Raw genomic sequence first — 18,348 nt, 5'->3', positions numbered from 1 at the left:
TCAAACAGGGAACAATACAAAGGGCTCCCACAAGCTGGGAGAAAACTCCCAGGGCATTAGGGCTCTTTAATTGCTGTTCAGACAAATTGCTCGGCCCTCTGTTCAGCCGCTGCACTGCCGAATCCACAGAAGGCAGGGAGAGTGCCACCAGGTAGGCAGGAGTCTCCTATTATGGTGGGTGGTCCTCTGACACGAGGAGCAGAGATCATGTTTTCTCTAATCGAACAGGATACATTTACTTTTCCAGTTCTGCTATATTTTTAACCGCATGCGCGCGAGCGGGTTTTCCCGCTGTGCGCTGAAATTTGAAAATCGCGGCTTTTGTGACAAAGCCAGCTAGTCATGCGCGCAGCGCAGGTAACGCCCATGACGAGCTGGCTTTGTCATCCGCATCGAAGGAGTTAAACACCTCAAGCCAGTGCTTTATGGTTTCCCATCTTGTTGCCAGGCCACCTCAATAACATTAAATACATGTAATTCATCGTTGATGCTGAGCGTACAGTGTTTGCCTTTAGTCTAGTGGTAGCTATGCATTGGCAATTACACTCCGTTTTTGGAGACAACTCTTATTGTATTTAACTGGAACGGCTTAATAATAAAAATGTGGTGCTGCAGAAAGGATCACAATGTTACCTTATATTAATAGCCATAAAAAGTAGTGCAATTTAAAAAAAAGCGTAGGTGCCAGAGTTTACAGCTCCGCAGTTGCCGCAATTACACTCCTACATAAAGTATAGTCGGGGGTCTTCACACCTGAACCGCTCAGTACAGAATATACTGAGATGTGAATAAAAAAATCTCTGACAGCTAAAGCTGGTGAAGCACTTTGTTTAGCTCCTGCTGAGCATTATTCTATAGAGAACAGCATAATAAAATAATTCAGAACCTATTAGGCTGAAATACAATTACTTTACACAAAGTCCCAGGAAAACCATTTTGTTTAGCTATTTTGTTCAACCCTCTATATTGAGAGTTTCAACAGTACATTAGATATGGCAGTTTGGAGCACAGTAGAAAGGTGAAGCAAGGACAGGTACTGTAAACAGAGCAACATCTACAGTTTCAAATGAAAATGTGATAAAAGTAGCGTGCAAAGGATGCTAGAGAAGCACATAATAAGGACATCAGACTACAAACCATTGCAGGTGCATTAAGTATTAGAATTGTTGTTTTAAATAAAGTTGTGACACTGCATGCATGCTTTAAGGAAACAGTGCCTTTTCTTGCAAAGGAGCTGTTAAAACATTTAGCATGCTCATACTGGGTTAAAACATTTGGGCCCTGATTAAGAGTTGATTCGCAAGAATGTGGCAGTCTCCCGAGCACCCAATTACAATTCCAGTGGTGGGACCACCATGGGACCGTCTCCCAGGAACCGCCGTACTGAGGCCGCAATGTGCTTGGTGAGACGGCCGTGGACCAGCGGAGCATATTATGAGTTTCCTCTCTGCCAGGGTTTACATTGTGGTTCCTTCCCCATATAAACCAGAGAGGAAACAAAGGGGGCGTCATAGGGCCCCATTATGACTCACGCCGTTTGGATGCACACAGGGGGCACAACATGTACCCCTGTGTGCATACACATCAGTTCCTGCACGGCATGGACTTTCGAATCCATGCCGTCCTGGAACTGTTCTCCCATTGTGGTGCCTGTTTTTAAAGGAACACCAGACATGAGAAAACGTATAAGCTGGCAGGTGGCTTTACCAAGGGTTTGGCGGTGCGCCACCGCACTCTTTCTATACAAGAATACAACTGTTTCAATAAATGTTTGAAAAGCCACAGTTGTACCTTTCTTGTGTTTAGCTTGGGCAGGCAAACAGTAACAACGAAAGGGTAGAGCTGTTTCTGCAATTTCTTGGGGGAAAAAGAGAGGCCATGTTCGAGGTTACTGATACCACTCGTACCCTGGTATGGTTAGGGATTCAGATGAGGCACTGTGAGCTACCTAGGAGCCAGGCTAACATTGTCTGATGGTATGAGTGAACTGAGTTCCCATTTTCTAAAGTTACATTGTCCAGATATACATTCTTGCTTAATTCGTAGAAACTGTATAACATTCTAGTAAAAAGCTCCAGTGACTTCTTTCCCTCATGTCCATAAGCAGATGCTCCTTGTCCCAGAACCAGAATCCCTCCCACTACAGCCAGAAGTCTCATACCTCCTGTGTGTGTGTCTGTGTCTCTTGTCAGGTTAGATTTGTATTTTCCAATTGATTTTAGGTGTATGGAAGTCCCTTGTGTGAGGTGCTTCATTGTATTTGCCCTGTCCACAAAATCGTGGAAGGCCTCTTAATGAATGGGTATAACGTTCAAGAAATGGGGCAACCAACACATGTTGATTAAGCCCTGTGTAAGAAGAGTGGTGCTGTGGAGAATGTGCTTTGCTGACAAAAAGCCTTATACTCACAAATGAACCCTTTCTAGGTAGCCTTTCTAGGTAGGGGGTCATGTACAGAGGAGGGAGGCTTACTCTGTCCAGTGGGCTCTATGCTGAGCATAAGCTTGATATCAAGCAATGAGCCCCTTCTGTTGCAGAGTTCAGATCTGGGAGTTCTGTAAAAATATACCTTAAGGCTAGAGCGGTCGACCTCGAAGATGGAGACCCCGGTTTGAGTCTCAGCAACAACGCTCAACACCCTGTGATTCTGGGCAAATCACTAAATCTCTCTGTGCCTAACAAAATGAATGTGTCCTTGTGTAACGAAACTGGTGCTCATGTAAAGCGCTCTGATATCTTTGGGTCTCGTTTGCGCTATATAAAACTGTAAAAAAAAAACTGTGAGTTCTGCACTTAACATGGAGCTCTGCATTGAACAGATAGATCTGTGCTTAGCAGATTAGTCCTGTACCGAGCAATCAAGGGAGGGAGCCTTATGCTGACTAGAGCTCGGACCTCAATTGAGATTACCATATTAAGCATGGATGGAGTTTTGTATTCAGCAGGGAGTCACATGAGTAACAAGGAAATGAGGACTAACAAATAGAGTTGTTGACTTTGGCTCTGGTGAACCAGGTTCTAATCCTGGCATCAGCCCCACATCCTGTTTTTCTGGGCAAATCACTTAATCAGGCCATGACCCAAAAGAAACATGAATCTGACCTAGTGTGATGTAGTCTGGTGCTCATGTAACTACTCAAAGGCCATTAGGCCAAATCTACGCTATATAATACTGCAAAAAGAGTAAGGAGTTCTGTGGCTCAGTAGTGTTGAGCATGGTGGCTGGTGAAGATTAAAGAGCTCTGTAAAGGAACATGAAGGGACTTTGTTATAATCACAGTGATATCTTTTGGCTTGTTTCAAATGATTTTTCTTGAAACCTGTGTTGCAATATAAACTTGAACTCCCTTTTTTCAAAATTGTGCAGCAAATTTTCTTAACCATGTGACGTATTTCTTTTTATTTTGCCTGGGAAGGCCCCACTCCTGAACACTCCTCTTTCAATTTGACTTGCTTGATGAGCTCGCTTGCGCCTTCAAGTTGGATCTCAATTTTTCGCCTCACCACTTTTAAAATCCACCAACTGCCACTATTTAGAAATGACTGTGAAAATGAATGAGATGAATGTCATACAAATTCCGGAAAAAGTTAAAAAATGTTGGGTTTTTTTTGCAAAATGGCACACTGATCTTCCTTCCATTGTTACCTATAATGTCACATTTTACAGGTGTTGTTTCTTTTTATTTTTTATTCATGAAATTTATGTATGTATTTTCACCAATATTTTTTATGCATTTCCCTTTCCTTAGAAGAAGTTGATTTTTCTCTACTAGTGAATACAAAATTTGCCTTAATTACTGGAAATTGTGAAAACTTCCAGTTGGCTTTAGTTACTTTTGCAAGCTTTAGTTCATAGCTACCTCTATGACTTTATGTAACCTACATTGGTAAATTTACAATTAATAGAGGAAAAGATTTTTTTTAATACACATGAACTTTGAAGGTTTTAAAAATATAGTCGTATATGGGTTTTGGCTACCAGGTGACTATGTCTCTAGAACAATACAGAACCTATTAATAAAGGACGTTTTGAGTAATTGAAGTAGCATGGGCGGTGATTCTCCAAAGTACTAGGGGTAACCGAAGTAACAACACATACCCTGTGACCCGAATGACATCACAGAAGGTGTGGTTATATGATATGACCTCTGACCCTTAATATTCCCAGGAAGTGTTCATATGGACGTATCCCTGATTATATCACCATAACTAACATTGCAAACGTTCCAGAATAACTGAATGATTAATACAATATCCCAGTACAGATAAATGTCTAGTTTAGTTACAACCTATATTTTAATTAGAGTGCTGACATGATATGCGAAGCAAGCATTATAGCCTTATAGCCCGCCATAGCGGGCTATACCGGCTAGTAAAGGCCTGCTGAATCGTTAAAGGCCCGAGCCGAAGGCGGGACTTTAATTGCCGGTATAGCCCTGCTACGAAGGGCTATAAGGCTATTAGAACATTCTGCTACTAGAGGGCAGAATGTTCTAACAAATTCAACAAAGGGTTCTCGAAGCTCGAGGGGATATAAATCCCCTCGAGCTTCGAGAAGCCTTTGTAGAACATTGGAATGTTGCTCTGCGGGCCTTTACCGGCCCGTAGAAGCAGGGAGCACTCCATTGTCTGCAATGGAGCTCCCAACATCCCAATGTTCTAATATAATTTCTTGTTGTCTTACTTGAAAAAGGAGGATAGACTGCCACAATACACAGAAAAACACTGAGAACTTAAATTATTAATATCATGATTTAATTTCGGTTCCAGTAGAGCAGGAGCCTCCAATCTTTTCTGTAATAAGAGTAACTACGTTCAATGAAAATCATCTTGAGAAACTAATATAATCATTAGGGTTCTAATAGTGACCACATCAAACAAGATTACAGTAGTGGCCACCTTATGCAAGATTACCAGCAACGATCACCTCAATGCATCAGGCAGAGTTGCCGGCAGCAATGCAAAAAGGCTTAGCCACTTTGGAACGTCTTTACATCCATAATAGATAACAGCCATAGTGAAATGCTTGCAGCACCATGGTAATTATAATAATAGTAATATGTCTCAGCAATGCCACATCATTTATCACTCAATTCAATTCACTACAAGCTTTATTCGGTTTTAAGAATAAAAACCATCAAAGAAGTACAGACTAAGCATGGGCGGAAAATCCATTCCGCTCGCGGATTTTGAGGATTTTCGGTAAATTCGCGATCCGCAAACGCTCGCGAATTTACCGAAAATCTGCAAATTTGCACGCAGTGGATTTTTTTTTCTTGGTGATACAATTATGCGGCGTGCGGCGTAAGTTCGCAATTGCGAACATGTAGGAGCGGCGGGCAGCAACAATCTCGCACTCGCGAAATTACAAAATTTGCAATTCTGTACAAGAAATCCACTAGCAAGCAGCATAGACCTTCTGAAAATGATGATTTTTATCAGAATAACTCCTCAGGTTGACATTTGCCTGCACTTTTTTGGATTTGAGGCCTTTTGACTTTCTTTGGATCACTTTTGGATTAGAAATCAACTTTCACAAGTAAGTTTTTTGGGGCATTACAGTTGCTGTAATGCTGTTCTGCAGAAAAACGAGTTTTGCAAAAGTGAAAGCATTCAGCAGGTGCAAAAGTTCAAACTCATCATTAGTAACCATTCCCTGTAGTGCTTCCTGACTGGGGCCCCTCCAGAGTTCAGTTGCTAGTTGCAACAATTGTATGACCCTGCTCTGACCCTCACAGCAGGCTCATAGAATAGCTACAAGTAGGCCACAAAGCTCCTGGAAAAAAAATTGCACTGCAACAAAAAGCAAATTACAGATAAGGAAGCAGGTGCCAGACTTTAATTTTAAAACAGTGACACATTAATAAATCAACCCCAAATTAATTCATGTCAGTTGAAGCAGGGCAGGTGTGCTTGCTTTTCCCCCCCATAATCTACAGTGATGATCAACCAGAGGGTGGCATTGATGTACCAGAGGGTGGCATGGGTGAAACAGAGGGTGGCAGTGGTGAAACAGAGGGTAAGAGGGTGCCGGTAACCTGTGATGATGAACCAGACGTAGAAACAACATAATCGCGACCGTTGCGAGCCGACATGTAAGTTCGCAATTGCGAACTGGTACAAAACCCTCGCAAACTGGGAGAAATCCTTGCGAACACAAAAAAAAAATTCGCGAGAATTCGCGGATTTTGCGGATTGCGAGTTCGCAAATCCGCAAATTTGCAAACGCCAGATTCGCTAAATTCGCCCATGCTTAGTACAGACATAAAATAGCACATCCAATAAAATCCTGCGTAAAAACATACTAGATATAAAAATACTCATAAAAGCCACAGTCTTTAAAAACAACCCCGTACAAAAAGTTTAATCACAACTTTTCCTCAACTTTACAGAAACTTTTAAAAAAATAAGAACATTAGGTATGATGTCCCCTGTAAGCATCTGCAAATAAATATGGGCAGCTTGAACCTGAATAAAATTTGTCATTTTCAATACAGGGAGAAGATATCATTCCCTGGGAATGGCATAAAACCTACAAAACATAGTAAAATGGAAAGTGTCCTGCGGAGACCTATTGTCCCAACCGCAGGATGAAAGCTAACAAAAAAGGGCAATATATCCAGCCAAAACCTTGTTAATAAAAATTGGTCATACCGGCTTTTAACATACCAAAGGTAGGTAGCTCAGTGGAGGGTACAGTTTTCAACATGATATACCGCCGAACACTGGGCTTCAATAAAGCGTCCCCTTCCCTAACCAATAATCTCTGTTTATAGAAATGATCTTTCACCAGTTTATAGTCCCTCTCACAGTTTCCGTCTGGATTACTAAATAGTTTCACCATTCCTAGACTCAAGAAGGAGTCTTGAATATATTTAAACCAAGAGTTATGAAGGAAGTAGTCAAAAGACAGGCAATATCCTTGCTCAATTGCATTTCAGCAGGGACCAAATATTCACCCAAAGAGAAAGGGGAAAAGGACAAGATGCCAGATAAATTGGGCACTTTAATTTCTTCGTGCACCGAGAAAGTAGGGGCACTTGGCGGAACACACAAAAAAGTCTCATAAAGACATTCCTAATTTTTTACAGCTCATCCAGATTAATGTATTCCCAGATCTCACTCCTATAAACCTGTAAAAAAAGGGCACCGTGGGTCTGCTGCCCAACCGTGATGCAAAGTTAAAGACAGCAGCATTCGCTCTCAACAAAATCCTCCCTCTTCCTGTTAACCAAAGGGCGGCAGCTTAAATCAGAATCAAACAACAAGCCCTGATAAGAGGACACACTAATCTTTGGCACAGGAGAAGGCCCAATTTTAAATGTAGTTGATTTAGTAGAAAGTGGGCCAACAATCATCACGTATGATTTTTTTATCATTCACCGAGAGCTATGACTCCTCCATGAAGTGGACTAAGGAGTTCAACAAAACTGGTAGACTATGCTACCCCACCTGTGGGCAATCTACCTTAAGATCCACTAAACCTTGCCCCATTTTGTTAATATGTAGGTGAAAACTGTGTGTAAACTTTAAAGGTTTGGAAAAATGTACCACAGCCACAGTATCTCCATGAAGATCTCTCAAATATAAAACAATGTCCCGATCCACCCCCACGGATTGCATGATCTGCCAGAGTTTAGATCTATTGACCTGATCAAACACTGATGAAAAATCCATAAAAGCCAGGTGAATGGACCAGAGACGAGCCATGGTGTATTTGCTAAGGACTAGGTATAAGTTCGGGCTACTGTTAACCACCGAGAGCAAAATCCATATTTGACTTCAGATAAAATGGTATTAAAATCTGCCCAGTTAAAAAGTCTTTACAGAATACGCCCCACCACCTTGACCACCGAATCGAGAATCCATATGGGCCTTTAACAGTGGGTGCTGTCCCTAGTCCCCTTCTTACAAACAGGAACAATGATGGAAATAGACCAAGAGGAAGGGGGACCAACCATCCTTGCCGCATTGATGAGGGTGGTCAAGATTGGAGCTCAACCCTCCACGTCTTGCACAAAGAGGTCGGGTGGTATCCCATCTGGGCGGGGGCTTTATCCTTAGACCATCCCAGAATGCCCTTCCTAACCTCCTCAACAGCAAATGTGAGAGCGACTTTCTCTTCTACCACACCCCCACCCTGCAGGTGCAGGCGATGGGAGATTGTAGATTTCCTCGAAGTAGGCCACCCAACTGTCTTCAGTGATGTGAGTCTCCAGGGAGGAATCAGCTACAGGTGCTAAAGATTGATGATACTCCAAAATTTAGAACTACTTCCTAAAGTACTAGTCTTAATCAGATCCGACCAGGCCTCCTCCTTTAAGATGGTCTTACGTCTGGTCAGTTCTTGTTTATACAGGCTACAGTTCTTCTTTACTATGGAAGAATCCCTGGGTTTAGCACAACGTGCACACTTATGGTTCCTCAGTGCCTGACAGCACCCTCAATCAAACCATCTTGGAAACGAACCCTGTTGCCGTGATGTGGGGGCCTTCGGAGGAGTTGAAATAGTTGCCGAAATCTCAGAAAAACCCTTCAAAACATACACTGGACTGCTCGGTTGAGAGGTGCACATTTCAAAATCTTTCTTACATTGAGTATAAAGAGAATTTAAAAAGAATTAAAAAAGAGTCTGGAATTATCTGTGACCACTTAAGCCTCCGGCTTCTGTCAGTGGCCTTGGTGGCCGCTCTTATACCCACCCAGGGGTTTAGGCCAACATGGACGCATAAAACGTTACATCAAACTGGGTTATGATCTCTAAAAGGGCTCAAATGTATCACAAAATTAGAAATACAGTGGAAAAGAAACGCAGAGACAAAAATAAAATCTCTAAAGGACTCACACCCCTGCCCTGTGAAGGTGGGGCTAATGTCCTTCCTCATAGGGGAAAGCGTTCCCATGGATGAAACCAGATCCAACTCATTCAGTATGGCATTAAGACTAGTACCCTGTTGGGTGTGTTCCAAATGCATTCCAATCATAAGGAAACATCCGAGGGCTTCTACACCTCCTACCCTCGGGTCCCCACATAGATGGACATTAAAATTGCCAGCCACCATTATTTTTGTGGTGGACAACTTCAAACTTTTCAAGTTCCTTAAATGTGATCCCAAAACGCCAATGTTACTGATACCTGGAAGGGAGGAAATAGTGTTATAAAAATTCAACAAAAGCAACTTATTAGACCCTGAGGGAAATACAAGAGCTTGCATGGTGGGCACTTCTGTTGGATGGGTAAGCAAACTACATCTGATGGCTATAGATGCAAAGCTAAACAACTCCCCCTGTAGTCTACCCGCCCGTGAAGGGGTTGAAGATGCTTAAAAAAGTCTTCTAGCCATCCAAGAAGAAACAATTCTGGGTGGCCCAAGTCTCCTAATGGCAGATCACATCAAAACCTTTGATAAAACACAGCCATTGAGGGTGACCAGATGCACCAGAAAGTCCAGAGATGTTCCAACTGATTACTTTACTCTCCATAAAGTCCTTACATCCAACAAACAAAGCGTCTGAAGACCTCTGGCTCGTGAAGCATTCTGCAGTGCTATTTGAAGGCTATCCCTAACCAGTCAATCGCATTCGGCTAAAGAAGATAATGGGGCAAATCTGTTAAAAAGGGACCAAATCACTAGAAGCCCCCTGCTGTGTGTCCCAAATCACAGCTGAGCAACCAGGGGCCTGCCTATGACTGAGATATAAGGTATAGTCTGCTGGTCTGTAAACATATCCCAAATGAAATGCCACAATGGAAGTGACAGAGCCACTGTGACAAGGACATCTGATAGAATCTAAAATTCTACCCACCATGTTTTGTATGTTAAAGTTTATGATGATACAGTCTCCCACAAGACTTTTCTTGGTTCGGCCTACTCAGCTCACTCTTCGTACCATATTTATATACCTTTCAACCTGGATCCCTAGAGCGGTGTTTGAATCCAGCCAATGCAGGACTTTTTTTTTAATTGATGAAACTCCTCCAAAGAACCTGATGGGAGAGATGGTACATTCCCCAAAACTACCATATAGGGCGAAGATTCAGGTGGTAAGTTAAGGGTAACCGGCCTGTGCAAAAGAGGTCTTGGTAGACTATTATGGGCCCTTCTAGCTTCCCCTTTTTTATGTTCCAGCTGATACTGATTTATATCGATCTGTGCCCACTCCAAGATGCGCATCCACTCTCGACAGTAAGGAGGTAGGTTTTGGCAACTTCGGTTGTTTATGGAAACTAATAGTGGTGCCAAAACACTGCACTTTCGGCGACTCAATACCCCTTGCCGTAACCAAATGCCGGGGGTCATTTAACCCAGCAAAAGGGGATGGTTCAGAGCCAGAAGCAGACGGGTTAGAAATATGGGGTATGTCCTGTTTAAAAAGTGCCTGTCCAATGGCTGCTAGATGTGAACTGATAGGTTCCAATTTTACCTCAAGTGCAGCTATAAAAGGATCTTTAAAAGAATTCATCAAAGACATCATCTCAGTAACCAAAGGGTCAGAATTGCCAGACGGAGAGTCATCATTAACCCTTGGGTACTTAGACTTACTTCCAGTAATCGGGCGTTTCCTTTTACCATCTTCCCTAGGAATCTCCACTCATATAGGCTAAGGGACCATGTGGCAACGTACTGACAAGGATCTGGGAACATGTAAGATGCAATGGGGCCTCTACAGAGGGGGAAGCTAGCGTGATATCCTGCCGGCCACCGCCTGGTGATGGTGGTCCCAGATTCTGAACAGGAGTACCAGACAAGGAGGTACCAGGTAAAACAGAAGCTAAAAGTAACAAGGGAGAAAGGGGAGAGCAGGAAAGGCGATGAGTTACCAGCTCAGTTTCCTTGTCCACTACCCCTGCGGTATGCTGTAAAAAGGCAACCATGGTGACGACTGTCCTTGTGCATGCGTTAGTGAAAACCACTGGGGGCTTACGTTTCCCCAAGTGAACCCGAGAATGGCCAAGTGCCATCCATGGGTCCAAGGTCTTTCACTCAACTTCCAAATGGCTCCTATCTAAATGGTCAAAAAAGTTAACCAAACTTAACAGGACTTCATAATGCTCCCCAATATACTGTCAAGTATAGTAGTGCAGGTTTGGTTCCACTCCATGATATAACTCCTCATCCACTATAATAGATTGTGTTATAAGTGGACAAGGGGGCAGTGCACACATCCAGTAAGTTAGGCAGCAGACTATACTAGTGTCAGGAGAATCAGGTCCTACCAGATCTGGCGGACAGCCAGGTGACACCAAAAATCAAAGGTGATGCCAAAAATCAAAGGTGATGCCAAAAATCAAAGATGAGATCCTGCACCCCGATGCGCTGACTTCAATCAGTAAACTTGTGCCCAGAGCCAAGAGGGGCCCAGCCCAGTCTCCTCTGGGGTCTGATGGGTACAAATACAAGGAGGGCGTTTCTCAGCGCATGGCATGGGGAAACTGGCCACAGGGTCCTCAGGATTCTGGGACATCGAGTCCCCGGCACCAACACCGACAAACCAGACAGAATTGCCAGACGTCCCGATTTATGACTCAAATATCAGCTTGAAAAAAAATTATGGAAATTCAACCATTTTTCTTCAAACGTCAGAATATGAGTTCTATAAATACACAAATTTTCATCTCAAATACACACTTTTCAATTTTGGTATAGACATATTGATTCAACCATGGAAAACCTCCTGCTTTTATAAAATGGTCTGTAGACAGAGACCTACTTCTAGGTAGCTGGAGAGCTACCAGTAGCTTCCGAGCTACTTGTTATAGAAGCCTTGGTATTTACTAGAGTATCATGATAAATGTGTTGATAGGGATGGATAAAATAGAGATTTTAAAAAATTTAAGTATTTTAGTTTGCCTAACTTAATTTATGCTGACCATGGCCAAGTCACAAAAGTCAATTCATTTGTAAACACATGTTTGCAAGTGAACTTACCTAACTTAAGCCTGCCAGGAATCCACCAATAGATTCCTGAGAGACATACACCCTTTTATGGGTGCAGAGATTTCCTCCACAAATATGGAATTCTCTGCAGCCATAAATCCTACTTAGTGGATGCGACGGATGTCGATCCTGGATGTTTCAAAGTAAAAAGGGTCACATTTTTACTCCTGTCAAGTGCTGGTGTCAATCCCTTCCAAGGGTTCGCACTGGAAAAAATAAACCATAAAAGTTCATATGCAAAGGGGAATGCATTCCCCCTATGTGGAGATCCCTGCCATGCAAAAGGGGAATGGATTCCAATCTTATAAATATTGTGATTTTCAATAGAATCTGCATTAAAACTTGAGCAAAGTGCCGCTTTCCATGCCGATCTAAGTCAGTATTAAAGAATTTTAAAAAAGCCGTAAAACTACACTCTGGTGTAGGTTTAAATATAAGAGTGCAGTTTTACTACTATTGTACGAATCAACGCCCACAATTTTAATGTGAACTGTGCTATTACCTTACTTTAGGGCTCATTCATAACGGTGATGGGACCGAACGCCAGACGTGCGGCTGTCCCATCGGCCCAATTACGATGCGCCCGCCATACTGGTTGACGCATTCTGGACTTTAACAATTGCGGACGGTGCTGCTGGCGGCAGCACTGTACGCAATAGTAAAACGTCATGCACAGCATTTCCCTGCACCATGCGGCAGGCTCCATGCGGTGCCCGCCACATGGTGCAAGGAACTGCAGGGGGGTACCCCAAGTGCACCCCACCATCCCCCACTACTCCGGGGGACCACAACGGGCCCCCAAAGCTAAACACCGCCAGACCTTCTTTGGCGGCTGCGCCACCATGGAAAAGCCTGTAAACCACCCACATCATAATATGGCTGGCGGTGCCTGCTAGGCACCGACACCGTATTACTGGCCCACCTCCACCCGGCCAGCAATCGTAACGATTACCGACCGGCGGAAGGACTTTGCGTCCGCCGTGATGTCCACCACCATCATAATATGGTGGGGGATATTTCTCGTTATGATGGCGTAACGATCACCACCGCCGGCTCGGCGGTCGTTATGCCATCATAACGAGCCCCTTTGTTTCTTATTGTTAGCACATTTTCATTTTTTCGACACCTTGTTGTAACTCACTGTCAAGAATAAGAAGCACAGCTGGGAAAATTGTAATCAATAATATTGTTCAGCATTTAACATAGCAACAAGTTGTTTATAAAGATTTGTTTTTAGAGTTTTTCATTTTTCATTTTATTATAAGAGTGTGCTTTGCACTAATGAATGAATTTATTTTACAGAAAATAAGGGTTATTGTCCGGCTCCCAGCAACTGGTGTAGTAAGTAAACAGTGCCCGTCAAAACAATGTTTGCATTCTGCAGTCGGCACTGCATTTGCCACCTCTGAGGCCAGGAGGTGACAAGGACAGTCCCAGGGGTCGCCAGGGGCAAGTCCCAATGGCAACTCCTAAATGATGTCCATATGGAGTAGAACTAAAAGAGTACTAGCTCACATACCCCTGTAGCACAACTTCACATACATATAAATGCTTCACATACTCTTGAGGTACCAATATTCGTACACATCAAGGCATTCTTCAATACTTCCATGTGTTTCCAGTTCAATGCTTTCACTGACGAGCTGGGCTCGTCATCAGCCTGGTAGGAGGCTACTTCATGACGAGCCCAGCTCGTCATGAGCCTGGAAGGGGTTAAGAAGGCAAAGCATGCCGACAGGTGTACCATGACTGTGCTCTCATAAAAGATATGGCCATTCTCTACATCACTAACTTACAGGCGATTTCGAAGTTTCGATGTTGGATGTAGACATTCCTAATTAACATTTCACGATTTGCTCATCTAGCAAGCCCTCACTAATTGCCTTCTAATGACAAACAAACACCATGGCAGCTAGTGCCCCCTCACAGCTCCTTACAGAGGTAATTGGAAAACTAATGAATGGAAGCAGGAAGCACGCCAGACAGTGTGAAGAAAGGCAGAGCCAGAATACAAGCCATCGCCAGAGCACTTCTACAAGGTGCATTAGCCATTTCACGATTACCAGGAGGTGGCAATGGGGGGAAAGGGTGCAATGGGAAATTAAACCATTGCAGGAAGATTAAGTAAGCACATCTGTGCATTATACTAATAGTGGGACATTTTAAATATGTGTAAACGTGAGTTAGTCTAATTGAGACATGCAGATGCTTTCTGTAATAAACACGACTGAATTTGTATCTCATAAAAAGCCTACAGCAAAGCAATTTCACATTTATGATCCCATCTGCAGTGGGTCTGATGACATTTTAGAATCGCAGTGAGAATAGGCAGCTTCAAAGGTGCTTCGGTACATGGTCACCTTGGGCCTTTAAGTGCCTCTGAGAAGTAAGGTTCATAAAACCTACAGCGGGCCGATGCATTTTCAAACAACAGGTGTGCTTATTGGGCACCTTACAGTGCCCTCCCCTTACAACATGCGTTGGGATGGAATACAGAGGTCATCACCCTGCAACCATGCATCTCAGAGGCCAATATCCTGCTTTCAGGGCCATATAGGGAAGGCGAGGCTAGAACACGCAATGGGACATCTCTCTCCGCCTGGGTGGTAACTCATAACTGACTAACTTGGTCAATGATATCAGCTGAGTTCAACACATTGGCATAATTCCAGTTTTCACGGTGCACACATTAAGAATAAACAGGATTCTGCTGGGTGTGTTAACAGTGCACAGTTGTATCTTGTACACTATCCTCTAAAGAATGCTAGGATTGGCTCTATCTCTGCCAGGTGGGCCGCGCCAAGTGTGGCACCTGCTGCCCCTCCTGGCTTTTTAACTAATAGAATGTGATATGCTGGGATTTTTCCACTATAACATTGTGTGAAAGGTGGAGCTTCAAGTACCAGGATACAAAGTACTCCTGGTTTAAAAAAAAAAAACTATATTCTCTGTCTTGCACATCTCAAGGGTGCCCTTGGCAGCCTGGCAGCCAGAAGTCTTAAAATACTGTCAATTGCAGTTCTTTGCTTGCATTCCAAGTTCAGTGAAAGAGTGCCCAAGGGTATGAAACGTGCCCACCTAGGTTAGTGGGTGAGTAGGTTGGGTGCAAGAGCTTGCTTCCCAACAGCCAACTCGCTGCTTGTAGTTAACAACTATTAGTTGTCCCTCGGTTCATTGTACACTCTCTCTCTCAGTTCACACAGGAAGAGATGTGGCCTAGTGGCTAGAACTGCAGACTTTAGAACTGAGGAACTAGAATTAAATCCCAGCCTTGGCTCAGCATCCTGTGATCCTGGCCAAATACCTTTAGGGCGAAAGATTTCGAGTTTGGCAGGCAGGGTACACCACATCGGTCTTCAAGCTCTATTTTCACTCAGGCGGACCATCATATTTCTGACGATGGTGTACCCATGCCCCCCCCCCCCGCCTCCCCCAGATTCCGCTATCAAAAACCCTACTCTGACAGCAGAGTTGGGGACCGCCCTGCAGATATAGTAGACTATCAGCCCTATTTACAGTATGAAACTTTATTTCTGGAAAACAAAAATATTTGGCCAGCGACAGCGCATCAAACTTTCAGTGCCTTCACAGGCGCCTGCAGAGATCTCTGAATACTGTGGGTGCCGCCCCGCCACTGTGGCAGAGGAGAGACCTCTGCCACCCTGATGGGTACAGGCTGCCCGCCAATCAATAGATCAGGCTTCTTAATCTCCCCTCGCCTAAGAATGCATAACATACATTACCTGCTTCTCTTGTGAAGTGCTGCAATGCCCTTGCACCCGGTTTGCGCAATATAAAACTGCAACAGCAAAAATATTGTAGGGCGAGTAATCAACTCCAATTGAACGTGTACTGTTCCTTGTTATCTCAAGTCCCTGCCTGGGTCCGGGCCGCCTGACAGTGCCTCGGGGTCCGCCTCAGGCGCTTCCCGATGAGGCGCGCGAGGCACTCACAGGTGAGCACATCCTGCTGCAGGTGCCCGTGACCAGCGTCCCCCGAGAGCTCTGGAAGATGCAAAGATGCCTCGCGTGCCGCGAAGGGTTTACAGAACAACATACGTAAATGCAGCAAGTTTATAAAACGACATACGTACGTGCAACAAGACTTTATAAAACAACACGCGTACGGACGTGCATCAAGAGTTTATAAAACAACATACGTACGCACAGCAAGAGTTTATAAAACGACATACGTACACTTCGCGCAGCAACAATGCTTGTGTGCATTTATTTATTTATTTTGCTTTAGAAGCGCACAGGAGTCCAACCTGCTACGGCAATTTTAAGCTCTCTTAGTCACGCTTTGTGTCGGTAGTTAAGAGTTATACGGCCATTCCATCGCAGTAGTGGTGCCCCGCTGTTTGGAACAGCCCGCCCCGCTCCCTAAGTTTTCGGCTATCAGCGGCACGGAGTGCTGTGCAAGTCTGCAGCGCGCAGGACGCTCGAGCTACGGCCCCCCAGACTAGTTCAGACCGTGCCTCTGGGGGCAGCCCCCGGGGGTCCGAGCCGCGAGCACGGAGCTCACATTGGATACTGCGAACCTCACACCCACCTAAGCCGCGCGCGCGTTAATTAATAGACTTTTAATGGCTTCATGAGCTAATGGAAGTAAGAGGCTGGTTTAATTAGCCATGAATGGCGGTGTGTACATGTCATCTTTATTGATGTGGGTGATTGTTTTATGGGCAGTCAGCCAGAAACATAGAAACCGCCCTCTGTTTCTTTCAACCAGCAGGTGAAAGAACCACCTGCCCCCTGTCCTAAAGCCCCATTTTAAGAGTCCGTTATTGCGAGGTGCGCTCGCGCTGAAGAGCAAGAATGGGTGACTTTCTTCTACTCACAGTAAATGCCATCCCGTGGTTGTATTTATTCCGCAGTCAGATTATCTCTGGCACTTTGCTAGTTTCCCTGCCCGGCCGCTAATTCCCCTTCTCCGGGCGGCTAATAATGCAAATCCTCCGACGCGCTGTAAAGAAGCGGCTCCCGGCGCGCCCGCACGCACGCACAGCTCGTCTACAGAGCGCAGCGCACCCGGGGCGGAGACGGCTTACCTTGGACACCTGTCCCTCCGGCTGCGCCGCTGGCCCCGGCTTCCGCTTACTCCCCCAGAAGAAGATGAGCGCTGCGATCCAGAGTACCCCGAAGAGAAACAAAGCCACCCTGCGCGCCATCCGCTTCATGACAAGCTCCGCGCTCATCCAAGCGCCGGCAGGGGTCCCCGGAGGCGCATCGGGGTGCGGGGCTAGGAGAGGGCAGGGGTCTCGGTCCGTGGGTCCCGGTCCATGCTGGTGCGTCCTGCAGCAGCCGAGGAGCGATGAAGCCGGGCGAGAGCAGCTGTCTCGGGGTTCAGCACTCTGGAGAAGGACTGGGCGCTCTCCGTCCACTGGTCCCTAGCTCTGGTTGAGTCTCGGCTCCCACCGAGGAGCGGACTCCGACCCCCCGCAGGAAGGCGGCAGGCGCGCTTAGATCCCTTTCCAGTCCGATTACCGTCACCGGCTGGATTTCCAGCGGCTTCCCGTTCGTTTGGAAACGCTTAGCACCCCCTGCCGCCTGGCAGCCCTTCTGCAAAAGAGCGGCGCGAGGAGGCTGCGCGTGCACCTGTCCTGCCCGGGCTGCTCCTGCACTGCCCACACCTGGGCACCGGCATCGCTGGCAGCGGCCGAGGAGTGCACGGTCACGTGACCGAGCCTGTGCGGGGCTCTCCCAGAATATCACATGCTCCCTAGTACTACTAGTGCTCTCACTTCCAGGCTGGGTGGGAGGGCGGCGGGCTGTCTGCTTTCTTTCTTCAGTGAGTTGCATCCCGACCTTTGGTCAGCTCTGGTTAGTTAGTTTGGTCGTCATTCCTCGCCTTGCTTCTCTGCGCTTCTCCTTTAGCGGGCATTGAAAGAAACTTGTAGGGTGCTTCATCACATCTTTGGGCATGGATGCCACAGATACTTTGCAAAAACTGCCTAGCACTGGGCAGTAGGTTCTTGAGCATTCATTGTCTAAATGATCTCGAGGCAGCAGCCCTCTTGAAGCAACTCTATTCACGGCCCATATTTAGTCCCAATTTCCGCATTTAAAAGCACCAGTTGATTCAATACTTCAGATGATTGAGGAACTGATTGGAGCTGATTCACAAAAATCCTTTATTATTAGGGGAAGTGATCTTGCAAAACTACTCTCTTGGGTACTGTTACACATCTGGATGGATCACCCTGCGATGTTCAGCCCCTAGTCGTAAAAGTCCAAAGAGGGCATAGTCCTTTCTTTTTGTCATAACTGTATATGAATATTCCCATTTTAGATGTTTTGGGCCCTTTTCTCAAATGCATGCATATTAAGAGTGCCACATGGAATACTACTTTACAGACTCCAACAGGCCTCTGTGAGAGGCCCCCATGTGTCTTACGCTTCACATGGAG

At 45.2% G+C, this 18,348-nt stretch overlaps 1 protein-coding gene across 3 annotated transcripts in view; it reads right to left on the bottom strand.

Annotated features, from left to right (window-relative positions):
* The window catches only part of GALNT14 (polypeptide N-acetylgalactosaminyltransferase 14), a 1,224,485-nt gene extending 1,206,968 nt beyond the window's left edge, over positions 1-17,517 (bottom strand). For 2 of the 3 annotated variants that reach the window (XM_086927979.1, XM_086927981.1), the window contains exon 1: positions 16,990-17,357. In XM_086927979.1, coding sequence (XP_086784105.1) covers positions 16,990-17,136 — 147 coding nt within the window. In that variant the 5' untranslated portion in view covers positions 17,137-17,357. Of the gene's footprint in view, positions 1-16,989 lie in introns of all 3 variants that reach the window. The other variant, XM_086927980.1, reaches the window with a different exon arrangement.
* Positions 17,518-18,348: the final 831 nt, after the last annotated feature.

Source organism: Lissotriton vulgaris, chromosome 6 (genome assembly GCF_964263255.1).
Source record: "Lissotriton vulgaris chromosome 6, aLisVul1.2, whole genome shotgun sequence".
NCBI classification, from domain to species: domain Eukaryota; kingdom Metazoa; phylum Chordata; class Amphibia; order Caudata; family Salamandridae; genus Lissotriton; species Lissotriton vulgaris.
Note: the sequence above shows the minus strand (reverse complement) of the source record. Positions and strands in the feature narration are given on the sequence as shown.